Source organism: Drosophila simulans, chromosome 3R (genome assembly GCF_016746395.2).
Source record: "Drosophila simulans strain w501 chromosome 3R, Prin_Dsim_3.1, whole genome shotgun sequence".
In the NCBI taxonomy this organism is placed as follows: Eukaryota; Metazoa; Arthropoda; class Insecta; order Diptera; family Drosophilidae; genus Drosophila; species Drosophila simulans.
In genome coordinates, this window is record NC_052523.2 from 12,840,504 (window position 1) to 12,863,727 (window position 23,224).

Consider the following 23,224-nt stretch of genomic DNA (forward strand, 5'->3'; position numbering starts at 1 on the left):
GTTGCTTAATGACCGGCAGAAGTGTGGCGAAAACAAAAGACCTCTTTAAAAATTACGCATACGACGCGTATGCCGACCATGCTTTAAGTTTAAACGTGGAGAACATAAATATGGCTTTAAATTAGAAGAACGTAATTTAAAATCAAGCATTTAATTACCGACAACTATGCTGAAATTTTAGAGGGTTAGCTTGAATGTGTCAGTAAACCATTTCAATTAGGCCGAAACCGGAGACTCAATGCAAATGTGGAGCAGACCGACCACATGCGGAGGAGACGACTTGCCAGGAATCAGCAATTTAACGTCGGTTAAAGCCGCAGACATCGCATCAACATGGAGCAGTTGGGTGCCCAAAAGCCGGAGTCCCTGTGTCGATTGCCGTAGGATTGCCATGTGTGCGCGTGTTGCTTCAGCAGACCGTAAGCTACGTGCCAGACGTTCCTCCACGGACCCCCAAAACCTCCAAAAACCCCATGCCCACTGCCATGTGTCGACCATCCCCCCCTTTTCCTTTTCAGGGGCGGCATGCCAACAGCTGCGAGTCGCTGTCTCGATTTCTTTGTGTGATTTGTTGTGGAACGGATGTTGGCAACATGTCCCACGAACGGCGGACACAGTGCTCCTTTGACCCTTCCCCATTTCTATATACTTTTTTTTGCAGCCATTCCTGCCCCTTGCCAAATAGTTGACTTCACTTCGCGTCCACAATTGTTTGCCATTTAATTCGCTTTCGCCTGATATCAACCTAATTGAATTCATTTCAACAGCAGATGTCGGAATCCTAGGAATTCGCATACCGTGGCGGGGCTGAAATGGATACATTATAAGATAATGCTTCGCTATGAAAATGAATGAAATTTATTCATTCTCGGTTTCGATTGAACGTGACTGGAAATCATTAGAATCGAAAAGGGATCGAAAAGTAAAGGTCGCACTTGTAAAAACATACAGCTATTGAATTGATTACAATAATATACACTCTAATCGAAGATAACTTTCATCGACCATTTTTGATTTTATGTAATGCTTAAATTTAAAAATTTCGTATTTACTTCGCCATTAAATAAAGTGTTGTATGACCAGATACATTTTGGACATCGAAACAAATGGCAACATTTATGAGGGTTTTAAAGAGATTTAGATTCCGCATTAGCAAAAATGATTTGTAAACTTTTTGTGTAAAATTTTACTTGTAAAGTTGCTTATCTGGAAAAAAGTTTTCCATTTTTTCTTTTCATATCCTGCACGGAAACGTAAAGCAAAACGGTTGAAATTATGACAGAAAAAAAGAATTTAAGGCATGCCAAAGCATTTTTAGCGAAATGTTGCTCCTTTTGGCAATTAAAGTATCAGGCTAAAACGCCCACAAGTTATATGTCAAAAAACCTTGATTTTCTCAGAACTGACATGCTTTTAATGCCGTTAAATTTTTATTTACTTGAACGACTTTGTCTCTGTGGAATTCAGGGAAACGCGGTCTTTAAATTGTGAGCTCTACTTCTTTCTCGGAATATTGTTAACTTTATGCTCTGTAAGCGACAGCAGCGATCAACAATTAAAAACAATTTGCAGACGTTAAATGAGAAAACTTAGTCAGTAGTGGGGCTGTAGTTGTTAATTAGCTTATGATTATTCTTGAGAAAAATTGAAAACATTTAAAGTCGCTTAAGGAGTTCAAGCTTGTAAATTGAATATATTGAAACTACCTTACTAATATGCATGATTTTTTTTAATACATAAATTTCATGCCTTTAATAAGTAGTTCCTATTTAAAATCAATTGAAATTTGTGAAGCGTGAAGCTTACGTTTGTTATTGCGCAAAAAACACAACTGATATGCTAATTAGACATTTTTCAATTCAACCACTTCTCACTTCATTCTCTATATAAACACAACTGACAAGCTGGTTAATGGTCAACGAACATAATTGAAATACTAAATAAATCAATTATTTAATTGCGAATGTACAGATAAAAATTGTAACTGTTAATTTGCGTATTTTATATTAAATTACGTTCGATTATCTAGTGAACAGTGTGCAGACACTCCATTGAAACTGCAATCCTTAATGACTAAAATAGTTGGAGAAGCGGAAATGGGAATAAACAAGTAGGCTTACAAATTGAATAAGAATAAGTAAGAAGGATTTCTTGTCCTGTTCCCAAGCAAATGCTAATTAATAAACTTACCCCGGTCCGGAGAAAGCAGTTGAAATTTGTAGAAAACTTTACACTATGCCACTGTTGTTCCCTGCACGAGTGGCACCAATTAATGGGAACTAAGTAAATTGGCTTAATTTCAAATGACCAACTCGATGCCATGGTAGTTTCAGCTCCACTGACGTCGATAGCAGCAAAAAGCAGCTTTCGGGAGGGCATCACTGGAACTGGTACTGGGAAATGGCGTTAAATCCCAAACAAATTATCTCAGACACGTTTCAGCATGCAAACAAGATGCCAGGAGGCACACATCCACCAGCAGGACGATTAAAGCCTGATTTTGATTCTGGTAAAGTTCCCAGAAAATCCTTGCGGCTCATAGTGCCGCTTTAAGGACAATTACCCCGGGTATCCGGCGAAAAACCCACTGGCAATTGCAAAGAAAGTATAAATACACGGAGACAAATTTTCATAAAAAAATTAAATTATATAGCAATTTGTGAGAAAAGTATTCTTATTAGTATGGATGTTCCTAGATTTATAATATATCCTTTTTACTTTAAGTAAACCAACAATTTAAGAAGTGATAGGAACTAAAATTCTTTGCCAGTGCAATTCTCTGAGAAAGGTCGCCGCATCCAGTTCAAATCCGGAGACAGGGACTTGGATGGGTTCATGCTCATGCCCAACGCTCCATGTCCATGTCCAAGTCCATGGTCAGGGCGGCACGGTTTATTGTTTTGGCCACTGCAATTGAGCGAAATATTTCGAGTTATTTTTGGCTCTCGACTTGTGGCGCAGCTAATCTTGAGTTGTCTGCTTTCGGGGATTGCGAGTTTTGTTTTGTTTGTCTCGAAAAAAAAATATATAGAAGTGGGGTAGATAGGGGTCGCAAGCTGGGGCTTCAAGTACGTCGAGTACATCGAGGCCATAAAGCAAACACTTTTAGTTTGTTGAACTGTGACCGAAGGTCGGGCCTTCTAATTCGTTGTCAAAAACTGCCAGTGCCAGCTGTTGACTGCCTCTTGGATTTTAAACTGTCCTCCCTTGTTATTTTAATTTGCCTCATTGTTCTGCGGCGACATGGCACTGATATTACAGCAGCAGTTTTATATGGCCAGGATAACGGGCCAATTGGCCAACCGGCAGGACTAAAATTTAATTAAAATTTCTGCCCTGACATGGCACGGCATTTAAAGTGTAAATCGGTTATGCACCATCACAATCCAACTGAGCCGCAACGGACAGCGTGTAGCACACAGAAAATAATATTTATTTGCCATCCATCGATGGGGGGCACGAGTTGAGTTGAATTGACCCCATGGCAGTGCCAGCAAAGGAATCAATTGGGTTCATCGAAACAGAGCACAATAAATAAACACATAAGTCGCCTATGAAGTGTGTCCTTTGGAGCGTGTTTACGCAACTTTAATTGTTGCCCATAACAAGGACACTCGAGCTGTTTTCCACAATCGTTTTTGTCAGCCGTCCGACCGCATTTTTGTGTAAATTTTTAATTGAACGGGAACTGAAGTGTTGTGCACATTCTAACTTGTTCGCATATGTAACTTTAGAAAATGGGCATTATTCGTTGAGCACTGGAAAAGAAAATTTAACTTTTCCATTTTCCCTTTTTTCACACATCATTTATGAGCGTATCCCGGACTCGACCACTATTTTGTACAGTGCCTGCCTGCTTGTGATCCTGGAGTGAACCCGGTGATGGGTTCAAAGTGACTCGACTCAGCTTTTGTCCGGCTCTTTGCTGGCTCGTTAGGTGCAGACAAGGACCAGCAGAGAATGACCGGATAGCATGCATGTGTAAGCGCTTCGGCTTTAAAATCTGGACAAGGACATGGACATGGACATGGGCATGGGCATGGTTATGGATGTGGATGTGGATATGGATATGGCCACTCAGGGGTCCAAGAGTCCAAAAGACCGAGTTATTTGTTGTTTACCCTCTAATGGGAAAGAGCAAAAAATGAAATGAATTCGACGCTTTGAAAAGTGAAAGTTTGTCGGTCATAAACTGGAAGAGTAATCTGAAATGTCTGCGCGTAATGACCGGGACAATATGCTAGCAGCTCCGCCGGACTTATTAAAGTTGCAGGCAGCCCAGGATGGGAACAAATCGGGAGCACTCTTCATCTTCGTCAGCGAGCATTGTGCGATGTGTTGGCCGTTAAACTGGTTGTCTAGACCGTAAGTAAATTTATGGCTCTGATTAATATCTTTATTGTGTCAGATTATGATTGACTAGGCGGCAGGCCGCACGATTTATTGATGGAGGCTCCGCCCATCCAGCATCCCCCAACTAAGAGCTCCTCACAATGGACTCCACCTCGGGTGATGATGAATGAGGTGGGCGGTTCATAGTGGCCCAAAACGCAAGCCCTTTGTTATGGTTTCCTGCCGACAGGCGGTATGGAATTACATGGGCCTTGGCTAAGCGGTATTCAATGGGTAAATATCCATTTGATATATGAGCTGAAACCACACGACAACTTCAATGGCCCACACATCTCATTAGTCGGAGGTAAAGAGGCGACAATATGGCTTTGAATTTTTCAAGACTTGAGAGTCTTGACTTTTGGCTTCCACTTCGAATTTATTTGCCTGCCTTTAAAGAACCATTAATAATTCCCTTTGGACATAACATCAGTCGAGTCCTTAAATTTGTATGCCACTTTTAAGTTGATTTATTTTGTGGCACCGACACCGCTCTCCATGCACTCCACGTGCCAATACACCGCAGGATAAGCCCATTCGTGCCACTCCCTGCACATTCGTTTCAATCCGAACTTCCTAGCCTACAAAGCCCTCTTGACTAATGGACCTCCGGCAATGGGCCAGGTGCAAACTGAAACTGACTTTGTTGCCAGGTGCAAGTGGAGTCGTGGGGCCATGATTTACACTGCGAAATATATATATTTACTTCAACAGGATATCCTGATGAGCAATCCATTTAAAATTGATGTTATGTTTTCTCTCCAAGTTTTGTTTCTGAGGGCTCTGAAAATATCAAGACTGCTAATTTATAGGCACTTTATTTTCTTTAATGGCTGTCATGCTCTTTACATTTTTTTTTTCAGCGCTTTTAGTTTTTGTGTGGGAAATCAACAGAATGCCAGCCAATCTGCAGGAAAAATGTCGCAAAAGGTACGAACAGAGATTGCTTGGAAACGCTGCACCTGCAAAACCTGAGATGTAACCTGTTTTCCGATTTTCCCTTTGATCCGGGACAACTTGGAATGCAGACGAACTTGAATGTAACTGGCATGCATTGTGAAAGGAAAACGCATTTAAAAGGATTTTGCTGTAATATTGAGAACAATTTTTTATTTATTCACATTATTTAGCTGGTAGCTCAACACTTAACACTTAATTTATGAGTGCGATGCGGTTGCCATTGCAAAATGATGCGGGGCGTGTATTCGTCACGATACGCCGTAGCCTCATTATCCCGGCTTTATGACTCCCATAAATCGTCTGGACCATGCCCATTCGTTAAATTTTTTTATGGTCAACCGAAATTTGCATGCAAATCGCTGGACTTTTTCTCGCTTATTTACAGATAGAAAAGTTTATTGCGCTAACTAAACAATGCCTAACTAAGCATAACTCTAGTTATCAGCCAGCTGGAATCACTGGGATTTGGGTGAGCCATAGGTCAAGCCCTCGCTGCTGGGATCCTCCGTTTTTTGCCTGCGCTTTCGCCACGGAAACTTGCGGGAACTTCGACCAGCCACCGATGCCGATTGACAAGTCTCGGGATCCGGCAAACTGTGGCTCCCACAAAAGGGCGGAGTGCTGGTGTTGGCCACCTCATCCCGCCGACTTATCACCCTAGTCAGCTTGAGACGAGTGGCGGGCTGACTGACTTCCGAGGGGTCGCCACTTTGCGGTGGTGTCACCAGCAGGGCACCACTTTTGGTGGCCAGGAGAGCTCTTTTGGCTCGCCCGGATGCGTAGTGCCTGTCCACCACCTCCGCCTCCAGCAGTGAGTTGGCATCGCCCAGCGACGAGAGCTGAGACACCTGGGCCTGCAGCATTCGATGGGGAACTGCTGTACCCGGAACGGGTCCATAGAACTCCTGTTTCCGCAGACGCCGCCCACCGCCACCAGCACCACCACCAACTCCATTTCCAGCTGCCATGCTGTTGCTGTTTATCGTCGTGGTTGTGGTGGTGGTGCGAATGCTGTCCTGCAGGGACAACTGGTGGCTCGCATCCCGGCAACGAAACTGCACCACTCGGTAGGATCCATATGGTTCCAGCGCGTTGTTGTTTACACTGCAACTGGCCGGCTGCAGACGCATCGATCCATTCTGGCGGAGAAGGGCACTGTAGTTGTGCTGGTGGTGCTGACTCTGCTGATGGTGGTGGTTCCTAGCCAGGCCAAACTGTCGCGTCAGAGTGATCTTAAAAGTGCAAAAAATACAAAGATTACCAATTCATTAATTTAACAAAAACCATTTTGAATAATTAAAATTTAAATTTGAATTTATGAACTTTAAAAGCATGTAATAACATTCGATGGACCCAATTAATAATAGATTACTATTATGAAGTGGTTAGCTGAGAAGGATTAATCCCATGGGCTTACCTTGAAGGCCTCGCGGAACTTGTGGCTCATGATGTTGTACAGAAGTGGATTGATGCAGGTGGAGAGGAAGTAGAGCACCCCGGACGTGTAATCAAGTATCCGGAAGTAATCGTTGAAGGCGTCCCGGCTGATGCCTATATTAATCAGATTCAGGCCGTAAACTGCCATCAGTCGCTGGGCGTGGAATGGAGCCCAGCAGAGGAAGAAGGCGACGGCTACAGCTACTGCAAATACGGTCAAGTAAGGATAAGCAACGTATTAAGACCCCAGAAAAACTAGGTCACCGGAAAAGGGGCTCTCTCACACTGAAAGTGGTCTTAATCTTTTATATCCCCCGAAATCGAATAGTTGGCGCAATATAACATTTTGATAAAGGCCAAGGTTTTACCTGTTAGCAAACGATAAATAATATCCCACTATCTATGTATAACTAAGCCCTGCGAACGGGTGTGCTTTTTTCCACTCTTGCTGGCCAAATTAATTTATTGTTAAGGCTGTGGGCTTAATCTGAATTGGTCCATCAATTTCCATTTGGCAGACCAGGGCCAATGGTAAATTTCGAAATCAATGGTCTGTGTTTCAGTTAAAAGCATCAGTAAATTGAACGTTGTTTCGTAGGCTGTAAGGGAAAACGGCTCTTTGGGATCTAAAATTTGGCCCGGATTTACACTTCAATTTATTTGCTGTATCTTTTGATATAAATTTCTAATTATTTAAATAAAATATGTGAATAATACGGAAGATGTGTGCTGAATAAAGAATACCTTACAAATTTAACAGCTAATAATGTGGCACGTAAGCGGACATATATAGATTCAAGGAACACTTTTTACAAATATTTAAGCTTGCTGTGCGCACCCCGCAGTCTTGAGTTCATTTAAGTGCCCCGGCTTGATTACTTTTGAGGTGACACCTGACTTCACCTTTGCTTCATGCGCTAGATGGCCATTTAAGAGCTTTTCACATACGCACCGATGTTTGCGAAAAATTAACGACACCGTTGAGGGAAAAGAGGCAAAACAAAAAAAAACAGAAGCACGTTCAGCCCACATGCCGCAAGTGCAAATGAAGGGGGCGGAAGGCAATGAGGGCGGGGCTATGACGAATTCCCTGTTTGATGTTCGCCAGCGCAAATATGTTGACAGTAATTTTCAATTTAAGACTTTCGGCGGAAAAAGTTTTGACAGCCGTGGATGTTCTTTTCGTTTCTGGTTGGCGGTGGGGCCTATTGCTGTCTTTAATCAATCAAGCCGCCAACTTAACTCACCTACCCAACATTCTGATGACTCGTCCCTGGGCATTTAGGCCGCGATTCGCATCGAAGGTCCTTCGCGGCAGCGATTGCAGCAGACGACTCCTCTTCAGCTTCACTCCGATCAGCACGTAGAGTACACAAATCGCCGTCATGGGTCCGCCGAAGAAAATAAATCCCGAAACGGCGAACACATGGGCGTAAAAGTCGTTCTCCATCTAAGGGAATAAACAGCGAAAAGGACACTCGGTGATGCGTCAGTTGGTTTTCACATTTCAGTCCCACCCACCGTGCACGAGTATCCTTCGTTCTGGTAGACCACCGAAAATTGCATGGCCTGCGGAAGGGCCAAAAGGAAGGCCGCCAGCCAAATGGCAAATATAAATTTAATGGCCCGCGACAATTTTGACATGGTGTGCTGCCTACAAAAGATGGAAAGATTAGGCTACATTATATGTTAAGTATTAAGGACAAGATGATGTGGATGTTTCGGATAAACGTGGGCAGATATGAGATGGAAAATATTAAGGTTGTAAAGTACAGGCAGTGACCACCTACACTTTTTACGCTTTTTAACTTTCTCTTTAAGGTTTTGGATATTGAGTGCAACATAAATATTTACTTTGAATGTTGGTATAAATGGGAAGGAATTCAAACTGTTTCCTACCAAATTTAATAGACATCACTTTTAACTTCTCTTGGTAAAATGACTATAATGGGTTTCAGACCTTTTTCTTGCCATGCTCATACCAAAAATCCTTTCGTTTCAAAATAACTATAATACTATCAAATGGCAGACATAGAAACCTTATACTCTTTTCGACAACAATATTAAATCCCAACTTCAGAGATATGAAAACTCTTTGCCTTAACTTTGAACTCGGACTTGGAATCTCTTCTTTTAGAAAACCACCCTTTTGTGTCTGCATATTTGTAAGGACATACTCCAAGTGATTGTATTCCCTACAATTAATTTGTGAAAAATGCTAAGAAACGCAAATTGTGTTTGAAAAAACAAGGTAAGGTTTTTAAGTTTAATTTCTTCTAGCTATTCAAGAGTTTCTGAACTAAAGGAAATCCAGACGTCTTCGGTTAGGGAAGCTGTTTTATTCTTTGACCGCAAAATGGTCAGTACATTTGATGTCAGAATAAAGAATAGTTTTGCTGTACCATTCGAAAAGAGCAAATATGTAGGTACTAACCAATTATTTGACTAACTGACTTTCTATCTTTACAACGCATTTATTGGAACTTAATTACATAGTCTGTAATGAACTTGGTTCATTTATCGACCTGACTATTAATTAGTGTCAATAAATGAAAGCTAATGAATTTGGTATATTTAAAAACGATGGGAATTTGGTTGTCAAGCCTGACTTGTTTTATCATTCCACAGCCAGACTGTTTAGTTATGAATAATTATTGTGCCCATAATTCGTTAGGTACTTTTGTGGTTTCATATCATAATGTTTCCGACTGTCGCTTATCAAGTTTCATTTATCTATTTATATGCTCTGTCCTAATTATGCATGATCCACTTTGTTAATGAAAGCGAGGCAATAACACTGAAGAAATTATAAATTTGTTTAATAATATAAACAAATATTTGAAATATATATAACGTTTAAAAGTTAAGAACTCACCGAAATGGATGACAGATGGCTATGTATCGCTCCACAGTGAATGCTGTGATGGTGAGAACTGTTGCATTGGCGGCCATTTCCGAGAGCACACTGCCCATGATGCACATGGCGTCCGTAAAGGGATACATATCCGGATACCAAAGGTTGTACAGCTCCTGGGGGATGCCTGCAGGATATTTGCCGCATTACGCATACGCCATGGTGTCCCTCAAAAATGCCAGCTCACCTGAGACCAACAGTATTAAGTCGGACACCGCCAGGTTGAACAAATAGAAATTGGTGGCCGTGTGCATGAAGTTATTTCGCGATATAACAATGCAGGTGATAAGATTACCCAGCACGCCGGCCACAAAAATGAGGGCATAGCAAACGGTGAAGGCTGTTCGCAGGGTCAGGGACTCGTCGACCGGCGAATCCGCTGCCATTGTGCTCGCATTTGTGCCGTTCGTGGAACCCAGGAGATTTGATAGATTCTCGGTCGTTATGTTCAGCAGATGGGCGACATGTGTTAGGAATTTGTCGTTCTTCAGCAGCAACAGCTCGGGGCTCTCGCTGGGATTCGGCATCGTGGATGAGGCGATACCGATGCCCACTCCAATGGAGGAACTCTGATTGGGACTGGGCGACACATGAGCCATGAATGATTGATTGAGGCCATCATCGTTGCTGTCGTTGGCTATGGTGATGGCGACGCCTTGCAACATGCTAGCTGTCGTCGATTAATTGTGGACTCTATCCACTCCACGCCACGCCACACCACTCCTTTCCAGCGCCAAGTTTGGGAAAGAAAAACAAAAGCAAATCGGCCGCCCACTCGTATCAATGCGTTATTAATACTGTCTGTCGTATCCTTTGCGGCTGCGGTGGCACATAGCCGATAAGCAGTCGACGACAGGCCCAAAAATTGCGCACTCGCCTGTGAAGCAAACAACATTAAAAGTCATTAGACTCAAGGATGAATTTAAATTGAATCCCCAGCCAGGCTGACGTCACATTCAGACCGACGGCATCAGGTATCCAAAGTCGATCGATCAGGAAATTGCCTTTTACATGCAGTCCCGAAATAAAAGCACTTGATTGCTCCCACTTGTCACTTGCCTCTTGGCTCTATTAATAGTAAACATCTTCACTTATGCAGAGAGAAAAAGTTCATACAAAAAAAAGTTCATTAATCTAAATTTTAATATTAATATATTGCATGAATTATTATGTATTTATTATACATCAATATTTAGTCCAAGAATCGTGTCTGCTTGTAGAAAGGAATATACATAAATGTAATTGATTTAGAAATTATTTTCTCTGTAAGCCGTATGTCATTTGCCACTTGGCTCTATTAATAGTAAACATCTTAAGCTTAAGCAATACAGATTGCTGGCACTCAATACAGATATGTTTGTGGATAAAAACTTTTTCTATTTGCTAGGTTTTAGCCATGATAAGTGAAACGAAACATGATTGCGTGTGTGGAAAAGTTTTTCCAGCTTCGAATATTCTCATATTGGTTCCATAAGGCTGTAAGCTTTAAAGATGTTTGAAATGGCATGAGTGGTAATATTTCACTCATAAATCGACCAAAAACAAGTCGAACTGGTTTCCCCTGCTGCCAAGACTCATATTCTGGGGTTAGAAGTCAAAGAGCAAGTAACGGAACACCAAGTCACTGTTAGTGCCAAGTTGGATTACTGGCTTATAGCCAGAAATCTGGTTGATACGTCTAATTAATAATGTTTCCGGTTCGTTTAGCGTTGTTCCTTGCGAATAGTCGTTTAAAAAAGCCCCAAAAAGTATGCTACGCACTTAGTGAGCCTACGAAGTTCGAGTGGTCAGCATCACAGCGACATCTTGTTGACGCCAACTAATTGGAAAAATAATTGAATTGCCAGTTCAGGTGTAAAAGTTGATTTAGATATGATTGGGCTCAGAGTCGGTGGACTGGGAGTCGGCGGCTAATTCAGAGTCTGTGTACAAATGTGCGCCTTCGATCGCTTCTACCCAATCCAATCAGCCAACGCAATGCCACGCGGACCATATAAGGGTTTGCAATTCAATTTCAGTTGGAGAATGAGTTTAAACCACAATCTAGCTGCATTGCCCAGCTGTCCAGTCGTCCATGCGGACGATGCCTTAACATTTTTTAATTAAGCTTTGCGGTTGCCAAAGGTAAGCAATTTAGTAAAATGGGAAAGGGAGTTTTTTAAATTGCGAGGACCAAAAAGATTGGGTCCTGAATAAATTGCCATCGACATGATTCTTGATTCTTACCAAGGCTAGATTAAATAACAAAAGTGTATTTACTTTTGCTACGCGAATTGTCTCCTCTTTTGTTGTCAACTCGTATCCTTATTCGTTTTTGAGTCGCACAAGGTGTGTGTTTCTTTACCCTTTTTCTTCTTTTTTTTTCGTTGTGAAACGTTTAAGAACTTCCGCCTGGGGATTTGTTAACCCTTTTGCTTTCAATAAAACGAATTCACCGAACGGAAAATTAGTTTTGCACTTTGCTAGCCAATCATTGAGACATATTTAATCAGTGAAGAATGGCTTGGGAGTTTTGGGTGACTTTTATTGAACCACTGAACGATTTATTTAAATACATTATAATATTATTTTCTGCAAAAAATAACTTTTACATTTTTTGCGCACTATTTAAATAAATTTTATATTTATTTTTCACTTTCACGGATCTGTTTGGTTGGAATATAATTTTTCGTAATCGCACACGTCCGAATCGAAGGAAAGTCCGTGAAAGACTGAGTTGCCTTGCGGCAATCGTGGCACTTGTCGACGGTCTCTGTTAGCCAAATGTTAACTAACAGCGCTTCTTGGCCATCTGGCTCTCCGTGTTTGTCTGCTTTTTCTGCGACTGTGTGAGGTACGCAAACATTCGGTCCTAATTTCATTCATAAATTCATGCACTTCACCTTGACTCCGTCTGCTCCTCAGTCGCCGTAAGTTATGGCTTACTTGTCGGATGAGTAATGTCGCAGGCATCCGGTTTAATAGAGCGCAGCCATAAGGGGCAGTCGAACCAATTGAATCGCTAGTTGCGCGGGGCTAATTGAAATTGCAAATGGCCCAAAAGCACTGGCACTTAGTTTTAATACTTATTGCCAAAGGCGACCGCCTCAATTGTTTTCTCTCCGACCTCAGAGCCAGCGAATCAAATGAGAAATCAAAGCCGTTTGTACATCATAAAGTAGGAAAATAAATGTGTTTGTTTTGCAGTACATGAGGCCTGATTTCCCGCTGACCAACAGAATGCCGAACCGCATATTAATGTCGGCCCTTGTCCGCAGATTTGTGGATTTGTTTTCATTATCCTCCGCCGTTCTGGTCTCAGTTCGCCGTGTGGCTCGCTTTCAGTGGAATCCGCCTGTTGTTCTGGCCTTAAAGATATTTATCTTGTGGGAGGAGAAGACGCCTGGCCGTAGAGTTTTCAGTCCAATTTGGCATGGTTGTCTGGTCGCGGTAAATATGCACAATTGCTGGAGCGTGACCACAATCCGGTTTTTCGAGGCTGGCTAAAAGGCCTGTGTATATAAAGGAAATTCCAGCGATTTGAAGATTTTATGTTGTAATTCTTACACGAGTACCCAAATACGTATATATGTATTATATTTAAAGAGTACAAAATAAGAGATAATAAAAAATTCAAGATTTACTTTAATTTGCTGTTAGCAATATATTTTTAATAGAAAACAAATGTGTTTATTTGACGAAAGTTAACATAGTTCTGTTTTTGTCCTGTGCAGCAATAAGATCCCAAACAGAGTTCACGTTTCCACGCACTTTGATCCGCCGTAAATGCGATTAAACGAGCGTTAAATTAATGTTGCCCCAAATAATCACTGTCCGCAATCTGAAAGTCGATTTCCTGGTTTATTCATGAGCTCCACAGTGAATAATGAAAGCGTAGGGACAATCAATATTAGTGCTTTACCTACTGACCTTTACAAGTTGCGTATACGCCATGTTATCCCAGTGGTTAGTGTGTTTCCCTGAATCTGAATGATTCAATTGGCCTACGGGTGATGCTGATTAGCATAATGTCTTTTGACACACATGTAGGCCACCTACAGGGCCAGAGACAAAGGACTACCAGATCCTAATCGAAAAGGGTCGACCGCAGTTTTGAGGGCACAGCAGTTGGTCCAAGCTCTCGGGCTCTGGCCTTGATTTACGATTGCAGTGGGTGAGACGACAATGATAATGTTCTGGCCACAACTAGAGTCACTGATTAGCTCGTCGTAGCTGGCTTGAACGATGCCAATATGAGGGCCCTGCGAATGTGGCTTAAAGCACTTTTGAGTGCGTCATGTAATTTCAGTTGCGGCTAATTAGTTGCAATTAAACTAAATGCGGGAGTCCTTGGCCTTTTGCCCTGCCAAGAGCACAGAGCATTGAACTATCGGCCAGGACTAAATATCCCTTTACATACTATATACTTATAGTAGTTGATACTTAAAAGCCCACGCTCTCAGCTTAGCTCACATTACTCATACAACCCGTTGGCCAAAGTGTATGGGAAGTGCTTTTATTTCATGTTGGAAATTGGGCATCTTGGCTGGCATTGGCATGCCGACGAGGGCAATTGCCGGGCTTTTAACCAAATGAACTCCAGCCAACACGCACACCTCCGTTCTTTTTTTCTTCGGGAATTCAATTATTTGAAAGGCTTTGCAGTGCATGTGGAAGTCTGGCTTCATTTGCCCAATCGAAGGTCACAATTAGCCACGAGCTATGAAATTTTGTCAACGACTTGTTGAGCGCGTGCGAAGGTTCAATAAATTGGTGCCGCTTAGTAAAGAAAGTCGAAGCTTGAAGAAATGTTTATACTCTGATTCATAAAACAAGCAAAACTAAAGCTACTCTTTAATTAATAATATGTGAGCGAACAAAAAATGCTGGCATACAAATAATAAATGTTATAATCAAAATAAAAAAAGAGAACTATAATAATCTAAAAAAAAAAACGTTGTATTCAACTTTGTTTTTGCTGTGCCATCCTTTTTTCGACTTGCTAGAGTTCCTTGAAATGTAAAATGAGCCAATTCAAAGTGTTTTAAATGTCTGGGCTCATATCCACTATCTTGTCCTGGCAGACGAGTTTCATATTTTATTTATATAAGCCCCAACTCTAATATTATATTGTCTGTACTTAGGTGAAAGTTAGGGAAAGCACTGCGCGGCAACGGGTTGGTCGAACTGCAAATGACTTTTGGCCTGCCCTCTCTGCGTGCAATAAAACTAAATGAATTGGAAACTTGCACAAAAATTTAGCCAAACTGCTGACGAGGATGCCGCCGTCGCCTGATGACAGAGTCCTGGGCAAAAGGCAAAACTTCAAAATGCCAAACAAGACGCCCCGAATCTGATGTCATGCCCAATGTTCATAAAGGGCAAGGCAAACGAAAATCTCCCCCATTTTCCACTTTCTTGGCCATTTTTCTCGGCTTTCGTCAACAATTGGCAGCCAAAGTTTTGACTGGGAATGCCTGTGCAGCACGTGCTCTGTGTGTTTCCCTTCCTTTGAATTCATGAGATACTCGATGTAGAGATTAAGAGGGAAATGTTGTAGGGCTCCTGACAAAGAAATGCCAACGCCGACCCTAGATTTTATATCCAACACCCACCAGTATTCATTGTTTGTTTAGGACTTTGTTTTGATTAAGTGCCAAAAAATTGTTTCGAATTATTTACATAAAAATTGAGAAATTGAATGCATGCAATGGACTTGATTTGTTTGCCTCACAATTCGATTTTCCCAGCGTTTCATATACCATTCGCTACATTTGTTTGCTCTTAATATATATCGCACCAGCGCTGGGATAGGAAAATACACATTTTATGAGCCGCAAAGCTCTGATAGATTTTCCCGCACATAGTCATAAAAGTTAGGCCCCGGGGCACTAATAAAATCTCCCTTTGACTGATCATAAAACCACGGCATCATGTCCAATTTCGTGACTTGATGTCTGGGGCTCAACGGCGTACAAAGTGGTTTCACAAATTAATTTTAAGCAATTCGGATGTTTTCGCTACAGCAATAAAAGTTTTGCAGAGAAAATCGCACCATATAGTGGCGGTTACATCCAATTATAAAATGCATTCTTATATATATGCTTTAAATATGAAGTTTTCTTGCATTGCTTGTAGTATACATATGACAAGTTTTTAAATAGCAAAGCTATATTTGAATATAATATCAATTTTATCACTTTAATTTTAAACGTTTTCTCACTTAAGGGCATCGAGCATTTCTAATCGGATAAATTAGGTTCAGTATAATAAATTTCTGTTCTTATTCCTTGAGCGACCACTTCACCTTTTCCGAGCTGCCTTGACTTAAATTGATTGTGGTTGTGGGTTTAGTTGCGATTTAAGTGGGCGACAAGGTCGGCATTTGCATTGTCCTTTGGCCCTGTTAACATAATAATCAAACAATTTGCCGCCATGGGCAAATTAATACGCCACTAAATAAGATAAACTGCATGGCACTCCAGAATTATTTGCATTTTTATTACCCTTTTGCCGGGGGACCCTTCATATAAGGCCGAAAACCGGCAGCGCGCCGCCGCAGAGAGCCGAAAAGCAACCGGTAGTTGTTCGCTGCCGACGTCTCTGTTGCGTCGCTGTTAACGTCAACGGCCGTGGCCCGAACGGACTTCGTTGCCAAGATATTTTGGCCAAAAACCCAGTCAGTCGGATGCTGCGGCCCGTTGCTGTAGCCGCCGCCGTCGCTCTTTCGGTTCTTAAGTTTTCGGATCTTTTGACGACGAAATAAAACGAGATATCGGGAAAACCATCAATTTACGCGTGCCCCTCAGTCATAATTTTTCGTTTCGGAGAATCATTTTACGTACCAGAATTAATCAGTGCCATACGCAAATAGTTAAAGCCATTAATTCTGTGAGTGTGTGTATCAAATTAAGCCCAACGCGTTGCGGTCATTAATCAACATTTAGCACATGGTAAAAACTGATTAGCTATATTGCAATAAAACAACCCAAAAACAAAACGAAATCACATCTCAGAGAAAGTGAGTGAAAGATTGGAGGGGGAGTACATTGAGTGCAATGCTCGCAAATGCGAAGGCAGAGTGACAAAATCAAAACAGTTCAAAGCCATAAAAAATAAATGCATTCCGAAAAATGTGGCAGGCATCGTTTGATAAATTTAAATTAAACGTGTTTTAAATGCACAACCGATAGCCAGCCCGAGAGTCGAGAAATATAATTAATTGCCATTAGGCGGAATGAAAAGCCACGAACAGGAGCACCGAAACAGTTGTAAACAAGTTGAAAATAAATAAGGCATTATCGGGGCCTCGAGATCTCCAGATTGCCAGTGAAATCCATTGACCCGAAACACTAATGGTGCAGAATCTATAATAACATATTATAGCCTTATGCGAACCGGCTTGCCGAGCGCAAAATATGGAAAATAATAGTAAACCAAATACAAAACTCACACTTTATGGACATGGGCGGGTGCATGGGCATAATTTTTTTTTCGGTGGGATGCCACACGGTCGATCATCGGAATCATCGGACAACGAAACGAAAACAGAAAAATGAATAAATGAAAACCAGTTTGATCGAATATACAATATAATAAAACCTAATTCGACAGCATTCTTTTGGCCGTGCATATATTGTAGAAACTTTTTTATGATAATGATAATGAAAACGGCCAAAAACGGTCAACAGCGGTCAGCAGCAACAAATAACGAAAAATATAGCCAGAATGTGAACAGAACAGAACACAGAACAGCAGCAGCCGAAAACACTCATCATCTGAATGGAATGAAACTATGTTAATGTTATTAAGTCACCCGGTGTCCATTTGCCATCGTCGTCTCCTTATCCGCTATATCCACCACCTGACCTTGAGCTTCTGGCTCGTTTCATTTGCTTGCCACCTGGTGTTGGGTGGGAGGCGGAGCGGCAGGTCCATCCTTCTGAGCCTTGTAGCAACATCCTTAAATTCATCCCGTGTACACAAATATTTTGACTAAATGCCACTTAGCAATTCAAATTAATTTTCAGCTTCCACTCGCCCTGAGCCTGGTCTTTCGCCTAGGACACGCCTGACTGCCGCCTGCCAGTTTCCCAGGATGCCAGGTAAACACACAGGACACAAACACGTTTTAAGACGCGCTCTCTAGGGTGGACCTTAGCAAGCTAAACAAAGCGCCAAGCTTACCAACTAAATTGTGTATATGTATAATTTATGGTAATTTGGTAAGCTGGGCAGTTTAGTCTTAATGGCTGAATTTGACTTATTACTTAATTTGTTAAAATACATCACTTGTCTTGTATTTAATAATCACTTTTTTGACGTTCTTTGAGATGACCATTTTTCAAAACGATAAAACTGAGGATAATTGTAATTAATAATCTGAATTTGCACTAAGAACTTGTATATAACACGTTTACTGCAACTAATTAATACAAATTTCATTCAAAAGTCAAAGGCTTAAGCAGGCTATATAAATACATTTTTTTATGAAACTGGAACCATTTCAGTTAGCAGTAAAGTTTCATTTAAATTCGAACAAATTTTGAAAAACATAGTTTTATTCAAATAGCACATAGGGTCCACCTTATCGCACACATCCGTACACAAAATTTAATCCCACACTCATGACAACAGATTGCAAGTGGAGTGGCTCTGGCCTAAGTCGAAATTGATGAGCCCCCGTAAGGGGCGTTATGAAAACATTATTTGCGAGCGAAAGCTTCGATTGAGAATACATACGCAGAAGTCTGAAATTTCCAAAGAAATTCGAAAATAATAGTGCGTATATACACACTCGACACACACAAAGACACACACCCCATGGCAGTCAAAATGCTGCCCACTAACAGTTCCGGTGTCCTGGCAACCGATCTGCAACTGTTTCACAATGAGAAATTCCTCTTAAATCTGACACAAGTGCTGAACATCTCCGCGGACAACCTGACCAGCCTTCTCCAGGGTCTGGAGCCGGAGGAGCTGCTGCCCACGGTGACCCCGATGACCCCACTTTCACTGCTGGCCACGTTAAGCGTGGGCTACGCCCTCATATTTATCGCCGGCGTTTTGGGCAACCTCATCACCTGCATCGTCATTTCGCGGAACAACTTTATGCACACGGCCACCAATTTTTATCTGTTTAACCTGGCTATATCCGACATGATTTTGTTATGCTCAGGTGAGTGCAAAACTAAATTGTTCATGGTTTTTGAAATAAAATTTAAATCAGTTCAGTAGTGCCAACAATAAAAGGAACTGAGGCATATTAAATTAAAATTTGTAAATAAACAAGAAAATATAGAGTGAGATATTCGGCAGATGCTCAAATCAATTTGCATTTTGACACCTCAGGCGTTCTAACACAATTCATATAAGCTATTATTAAATATTTATAATAAACTAATTGCCACGTAGTTTAAAATTTTTCATGCTATATACAGTATTTTCTATTGTTGTTGAGCGATTTTTGTATACAATCAAATAATCGTTGTAAATATTTATAATTTGATTTTGCTCTTTATTATGCGTCTTATGTTCTTAGGAATGCCGCAGGACCTCTATAACCTCTGGCACCCGGATAATTATCCTTTCAGTGACAGCATCTGTATATTGGAGAGCGTTCTCTCGGAAACGGCGGCCAATGCGACAGTTCTGACCATTACCGCCTTCACAGTCGAACGATATATTGCCATTTGTCATCCGTTCAGGTAAGGTAACCGGCATTCCACCCACTGCCCATTTCCATTTTGGCCCGAACTTGCCTAATTGGTTCTGCTTTCGATACAGGCAGCACACGATGTCCAAGTTGTCCCGGGCCGTAAAGTTCATATTTGCCATCTGGATAGCTGCCCTTTTGCTGGCTCTGCCCCAAGCCATTCAGTTCTCCGTGGTGATGCAGGGCATGGGAACATCGTGCACGGTGCGTATGATTGATGCGAGGTCCTTAATCGTATGCCCAGTTATGAGTAACCTGGTTAATTGATTCGTCGAACCGGTCCTTTGATCCTTTGATTCATTATGGGGTTTCCGTACAGATAGTTCCAATAGAGCCTTTGCTTAAATTTACAAAAATTGAAGAGCATGATAAAACAGCGACAATCCTTTACAAGGTTCGACTCAGTTTAGGCAATCAAATTTACAGCCATTGCCTTCCGGCTGTGGCTGTAAGCCAAAATCGTATCGCATGCGAATACATATATATTATTTTTGTAAAATGCCTGCTGCAGATGAAAAACGACTTTTTCGCCCATGTGTTTGCTGTGTCGGGCTTCCTGTTCTTTGGCGGACCCATGACGGCCATCTGCGTGCTCTATGTCCTCATCGGGGTGAAGTTGAAGCGGAGCCGACTCCTGCAGGCGCTTCCCAGGCGATGTTACGATGTAAACCGGGGGATAAGCGCACAGACGCGAGTCATCCGGATGCTGGGTAAGCAGGATATGAAATATCCGAAATAACTCATGGTTGCATCAGACGCCCTTATCCAACTTTTTCAGTGGCGGTGGCCGTGGCCTTCTTCATCTGCTGGGCCCCCTTTCACGCCCAGCGGCTGATGGCGGTCTATGGATCCACCTCGGGCATCGAGTCCCAGTGGTTCAACGACGTGTTCAGCATCCTCGACTATACGTCCGGTGTTCTCTACTTCCTCTCAACGTGCATCAACCCGCTGCTCTACAACATCATGAGCCACAAGTTTCGTGAGGCTTTCAAGGTGAGTTTCGCCTGCAGGATATTCATTTCTATAGTTTGCTTGAGGAAATTGGCAAAATGCCTTAAGTTACAAGTTTATTAAAAGATAAATTTAAGATCAATTTTGTATATAATCGCTTTTTAGGTAACTTTGGCTAGACACTTTGGGCTGGGTGGCAAAAATCAGGGAAGGGGGCTTCCTCATACCTACAGCGCTCTGCGGCGTAATCAAACGGGCTCATTGCGGCTGCACACAACGGTGAGTACACTGAGAAAAATTATCATTCGATATATGCTCTTAAATTGTATTATGTGGCATTATTTAAGAGTAAAATTAAAAGAATTTCCCAACATGAAATTTGAATCACAAGACTTTTTAAAACCACTATAAGATGTTTATTGCTTAACTTATTTTCCTGTCTGGCGACTGCACTTTCCCTATCTGATTATCCCTGCATTCCTTGATTTCCTCCTGCAGGACAGCGTTCGCACCACAATGACTTCCATGGCGACGACCACCACAGGGCTAAATGGCTCTGCCAATGGCAATGGCAATGGAACGACAACGGGTCAGTCGGTGCGCCTGAACCGCGTGTCCTTGGACAGTGTCCAGATGCAGGGTCAGAATCGCAGCCGGCCAGAGCTCTTCGATAATCCGCGTCGAATGCTCCAGACGCAAATATCGCAGCTGTCATCGGTGGGCGATGCCCATTCGCTCCTGGAGGAGGATTTGCAGTTTCCCGGGGAGCCACTGCAGCGCCAGCCCACGATGTGCTCCATTGACGAGCTCACAGATGACTTGGCCATCTCGCGGTCACGCCTCAAACTTACGCGCATCACCCGTCCACCAGGAGCTGCCACGGGGGGCGTGGCAGGAGGCGGCACAACGGGGGGGTTGGGGGGCGTGAGTGGTGACGAGTCGAGTGGCAAAGTGCGCAAGGCGAAAGTGAAAGTGCTCAAGAGCTCAAGCGCGTTCAAGGGTCTCAGGGCCAAATTCAATTGGCGTGCCAGACGCAAAGGCAGCCACAAACCGCACGAAAAGGGGGCGACGACGGTGAATGGAGGCGACACTGAAGAGCGGGCCGCCTTTTAAAGGGGGTAACACGGGGGTCAGCATATCCTCCATCTGTACTCGATAAGCGAAGGAGTCCATTCCAGTGCCACCTACGTACATTACACACACACAACTGTGATACGAGCAGCAAGCGCCACTCCAGCTTGTTTGTGTTTTAATTTAGACAAATATTCCACGTTGGGGTCAATTAAGTGGTTGTCCTTACCAATAACCGTAATATATCCCAAAGCTATAGTTTGAATTATAGTTATAGTGCACGTAATCGAATAAACTATGTAGTTCATACTGAGTTCAAAAAGTCGACCGATGTTTCATTTATAAAAAAAATCAAAAAAATAGTGGACTTTTGATAAATAAAATTTACACGAAAATAGTATTTATTAGACAACAACAGCAGTAGCCACCTCCGCACACTTTTCTAGTGCGTTTCGTCACTATGTGGAGTACAGTGATATATTAATACATATTATACAATTTTAAATATAAAAGCGATCTTAATTTTTTAAACAGCTGACCGACCTTGTTAAATACAATATATTAGCAGTCCAATAGAAACGGTTATCTATATGTCAGTTATTCAATATCCATTAATTAGATTTCTCTTAGAGAACAGACAGCCATCTAAAAGTAATTATTTATTTCCCATTTAATGAATATATTTTTTTGAAAGAGTGTGGATCAAGTGGGGATTATCAAGAAGCGGGTTCAATGGGCGTCTGGCTAATGACTGTCAGTAAAAAGCGGGCACTGCATCATAATCCCTGGCCATTAAGATGTTTATCTGGCGCACAAATTCGCTTTTTGGTCTGGAGTCTAGACAGTGGATGAAAGCCATTCTCGCGATTGGCCAACATTCGCTGAAAACCGCCGTTGGTGACTAATTAGCATGCCATAACGCAGTGTCCCAGTGCATTTAGTTTTAATTCCAGCAAATGCAATTTGTCAGACTCTGCGTGTGTGCAGCCCAAAATGAATGGCTTTTAATTCATAAAGTGCAGCATATGTTGGCAAAATGTGGCTGAAACGAGTAACTGAAACCACAAAAAGTTTCCTTAATTTGCCCAACAGTTGCAGAATTAATGTTCATTTTCGGTTGCACTTGGGTAAGCACAAGTTAGATCCTAGTTCACATTTAGCTGGCGAAATATTTCAAAGACCAAGAGGCTTATGCAACATCAAAACGTTGGTTGAGGTTTTAAACTAATTGGCTGATTTTTCTTAGCTTAAGTTAAAATCCGTATTTTCCCAAAGGTGTTACAAAATTCTTTGGAAATATAAGTGGTACATGTACTACTTCTATGCCAGATGCAATTATTGAATCCTAGACAAATAATGCAAAATCCGGGGAAGCGTAAATTTTATAAAATAGTCATTGAATACCAAAATCGATTCATATAAATTCTACAACCTTTTTAACATACTTTAGAAGAACAAAAAGTTTATAGTGTTTGCCCAGGCCGATTTGCCTCGTGCTAAATTCGGAGAAGGACAAATTTGGTTTATGAGCTACTCTTGGTATTTAGACAATATTGTCAACTCCCTAATGCCACATACAAGATGCTAATCCGTCACACACGCCCAGTCGATCCACTTTTTTATGGCCGGCGACCGAAACGACTTTCTGCGTCTGTTTGTCTGGGTCGGGACCCTTTTCCATCAATGGTCGACCATCATTTATGCGACATAAAAGTCAAAGGCTGTCAAATAGTTTCGATGAACTTCATCATTTTTATGTGCACGGCGAAAATAGCAACGAAAACTCGTAGATAGCCATTCCTTTG

At 41.9% G+C, this 23,224-nt stretch overlaps 2 protein-coding genes across 11 annotated transcripts; one reads left to right on the top strand and one right to left on the bottom strand.

The window, feature by feature from the left end:
- Positions 1 to 5,483: 5,483 nt before the first annotated feature.
- On the bottom strand, positions 5,484 to 12,452 carry LOC6728235 (pyrokinin-1 receptor). 5 transcript variants are annotated; one of them, XM_039295009.2, is made up of 7 exons: positions 11,930 to 12,452; positions 9,891 to 10,580; positions 9,665 to 9,830; positions 8,311 to 8,443; positions 8,041 to 8,239; positions 6,770 to 6,990; positions 5,484 to 6,584 (listed from the first exon to the last, which is right to left on the bottom strand). In XM_039295009.2, exons 2-7 carry the CDS (start codon positions 10,366 to 10,368, stop codon positions 5,808 to 5,810), a joined length of 1,974 nt encoding a protein of 657 aa, XP_039150943.1. In that variant the 5' UTR covers positions 10,369 to 10,580; positions 11,930 to 12,452; the 3' UTR covers positions 5,484 to 5,807. The 5 variants fall into 5 exon arrangements, with proteins under 5 accessions (XP_039150943.1, XP_039150942.1, XP_016034877.1 ...); XM_039295008.2 differs by having other exon boundaries at positions 5,485 to 6,584; positions 6,770 to 6,993; positions 11,963 to 12,451; XM_016175235.3 differs by having other exon boundaries at positions 5,485 to 6,584; positions 6,770 to 6,993; positions 11,930 to 12,451.
- A 3,887-nt stretch (positions 12,453 to 16,339) lies between these two features.
- LOC6728236 (pyrokinin-1 receptor) lies at positions 16,340 to 21,792 on the top strand. Of its 6 annotated transcripts, none has more exons than XM_039295004.2 (9): positions 16,340 to 16,703; positions 17,713 to 17,787; positions 18,320 to 18,860; positions 19,224 to 19,389; positions 19,469 to 19,601; positions 19,909 to 20,107; positions 20,176 to 20,390; positions 20,514 to 20,627; positions 20,847 to 21,792. In XM_039295004.2, exons 3-9 carry the CDS (start codon positions 18,506 to 18,508, stop codon positions 21,459 to 21,461), a joined length of 1,797 nt encoding a protein of 598 aa, XP_039150938.1. In that variant the 5' UTR covers positions 16,340 to 16,703; positions 17,713 to 17,787; positions 18,320 to 18,505; the 3' UTR covers positions 21,462 to 21,792. The 6 variants fall into 6 exon arrangements, with proteins under 6 accessions (XP_039150938.1, XP_039150937.1, XP_039150939.1 ...); XM_039295003.2 differs by having other exon boundaries at positions 16,340 to 16,635; XM_039295005.2 differs by having other exon boundaries at positions 16,340 to 16,573.
- The last annotated feature ends 1,432 nt before the right edge of the window (positions 21,793 to 23,224 follow it).

Coding starts and splice junctions, on each gene's coding strand:
- LOC6728235 (XM_039295008.2), bottom strand. CDS start 10,368: ATGTTGCAAGGCGTCGCCATCACCATAGCCAACGACAGCAACGATGAT. Junction 8,444..9,664: donor GCCATCTGTCATCCATTTCG/GTGAGTTCTTAA, acceptor CATCTTTTGTAG/GCAGCACACCATGTCAAAAT. Junction 8,240..8,310: donor ACGAAGGATACTCGTGCACG/GTGGGTGGGACT, acceptor TTATTCCCTTAG/ATGGAGAACGACTTTTACGC.
- LOC6728236 (XM_039295004.2), top strand. CDS start 18,506: ATGGCAGTCAAAATGCTGCCCACTAACAGTTCCGGTGTCCTGGCAACC. Junction 19,390..19,468: donor GCCATTTGTCATCCGTTCAG/GTAAGGTAACCG, acceptor CTTTCGATACAG/GCAGCACACGATGTCCAAGT. Junction 20,391..20,513: donor AGTTTCGTGAGGCTTTCAAG/GTGAGTTTCGCC, acceptor ATCGCTTTTTAG/GTAACTTTGGCTAGACACTT.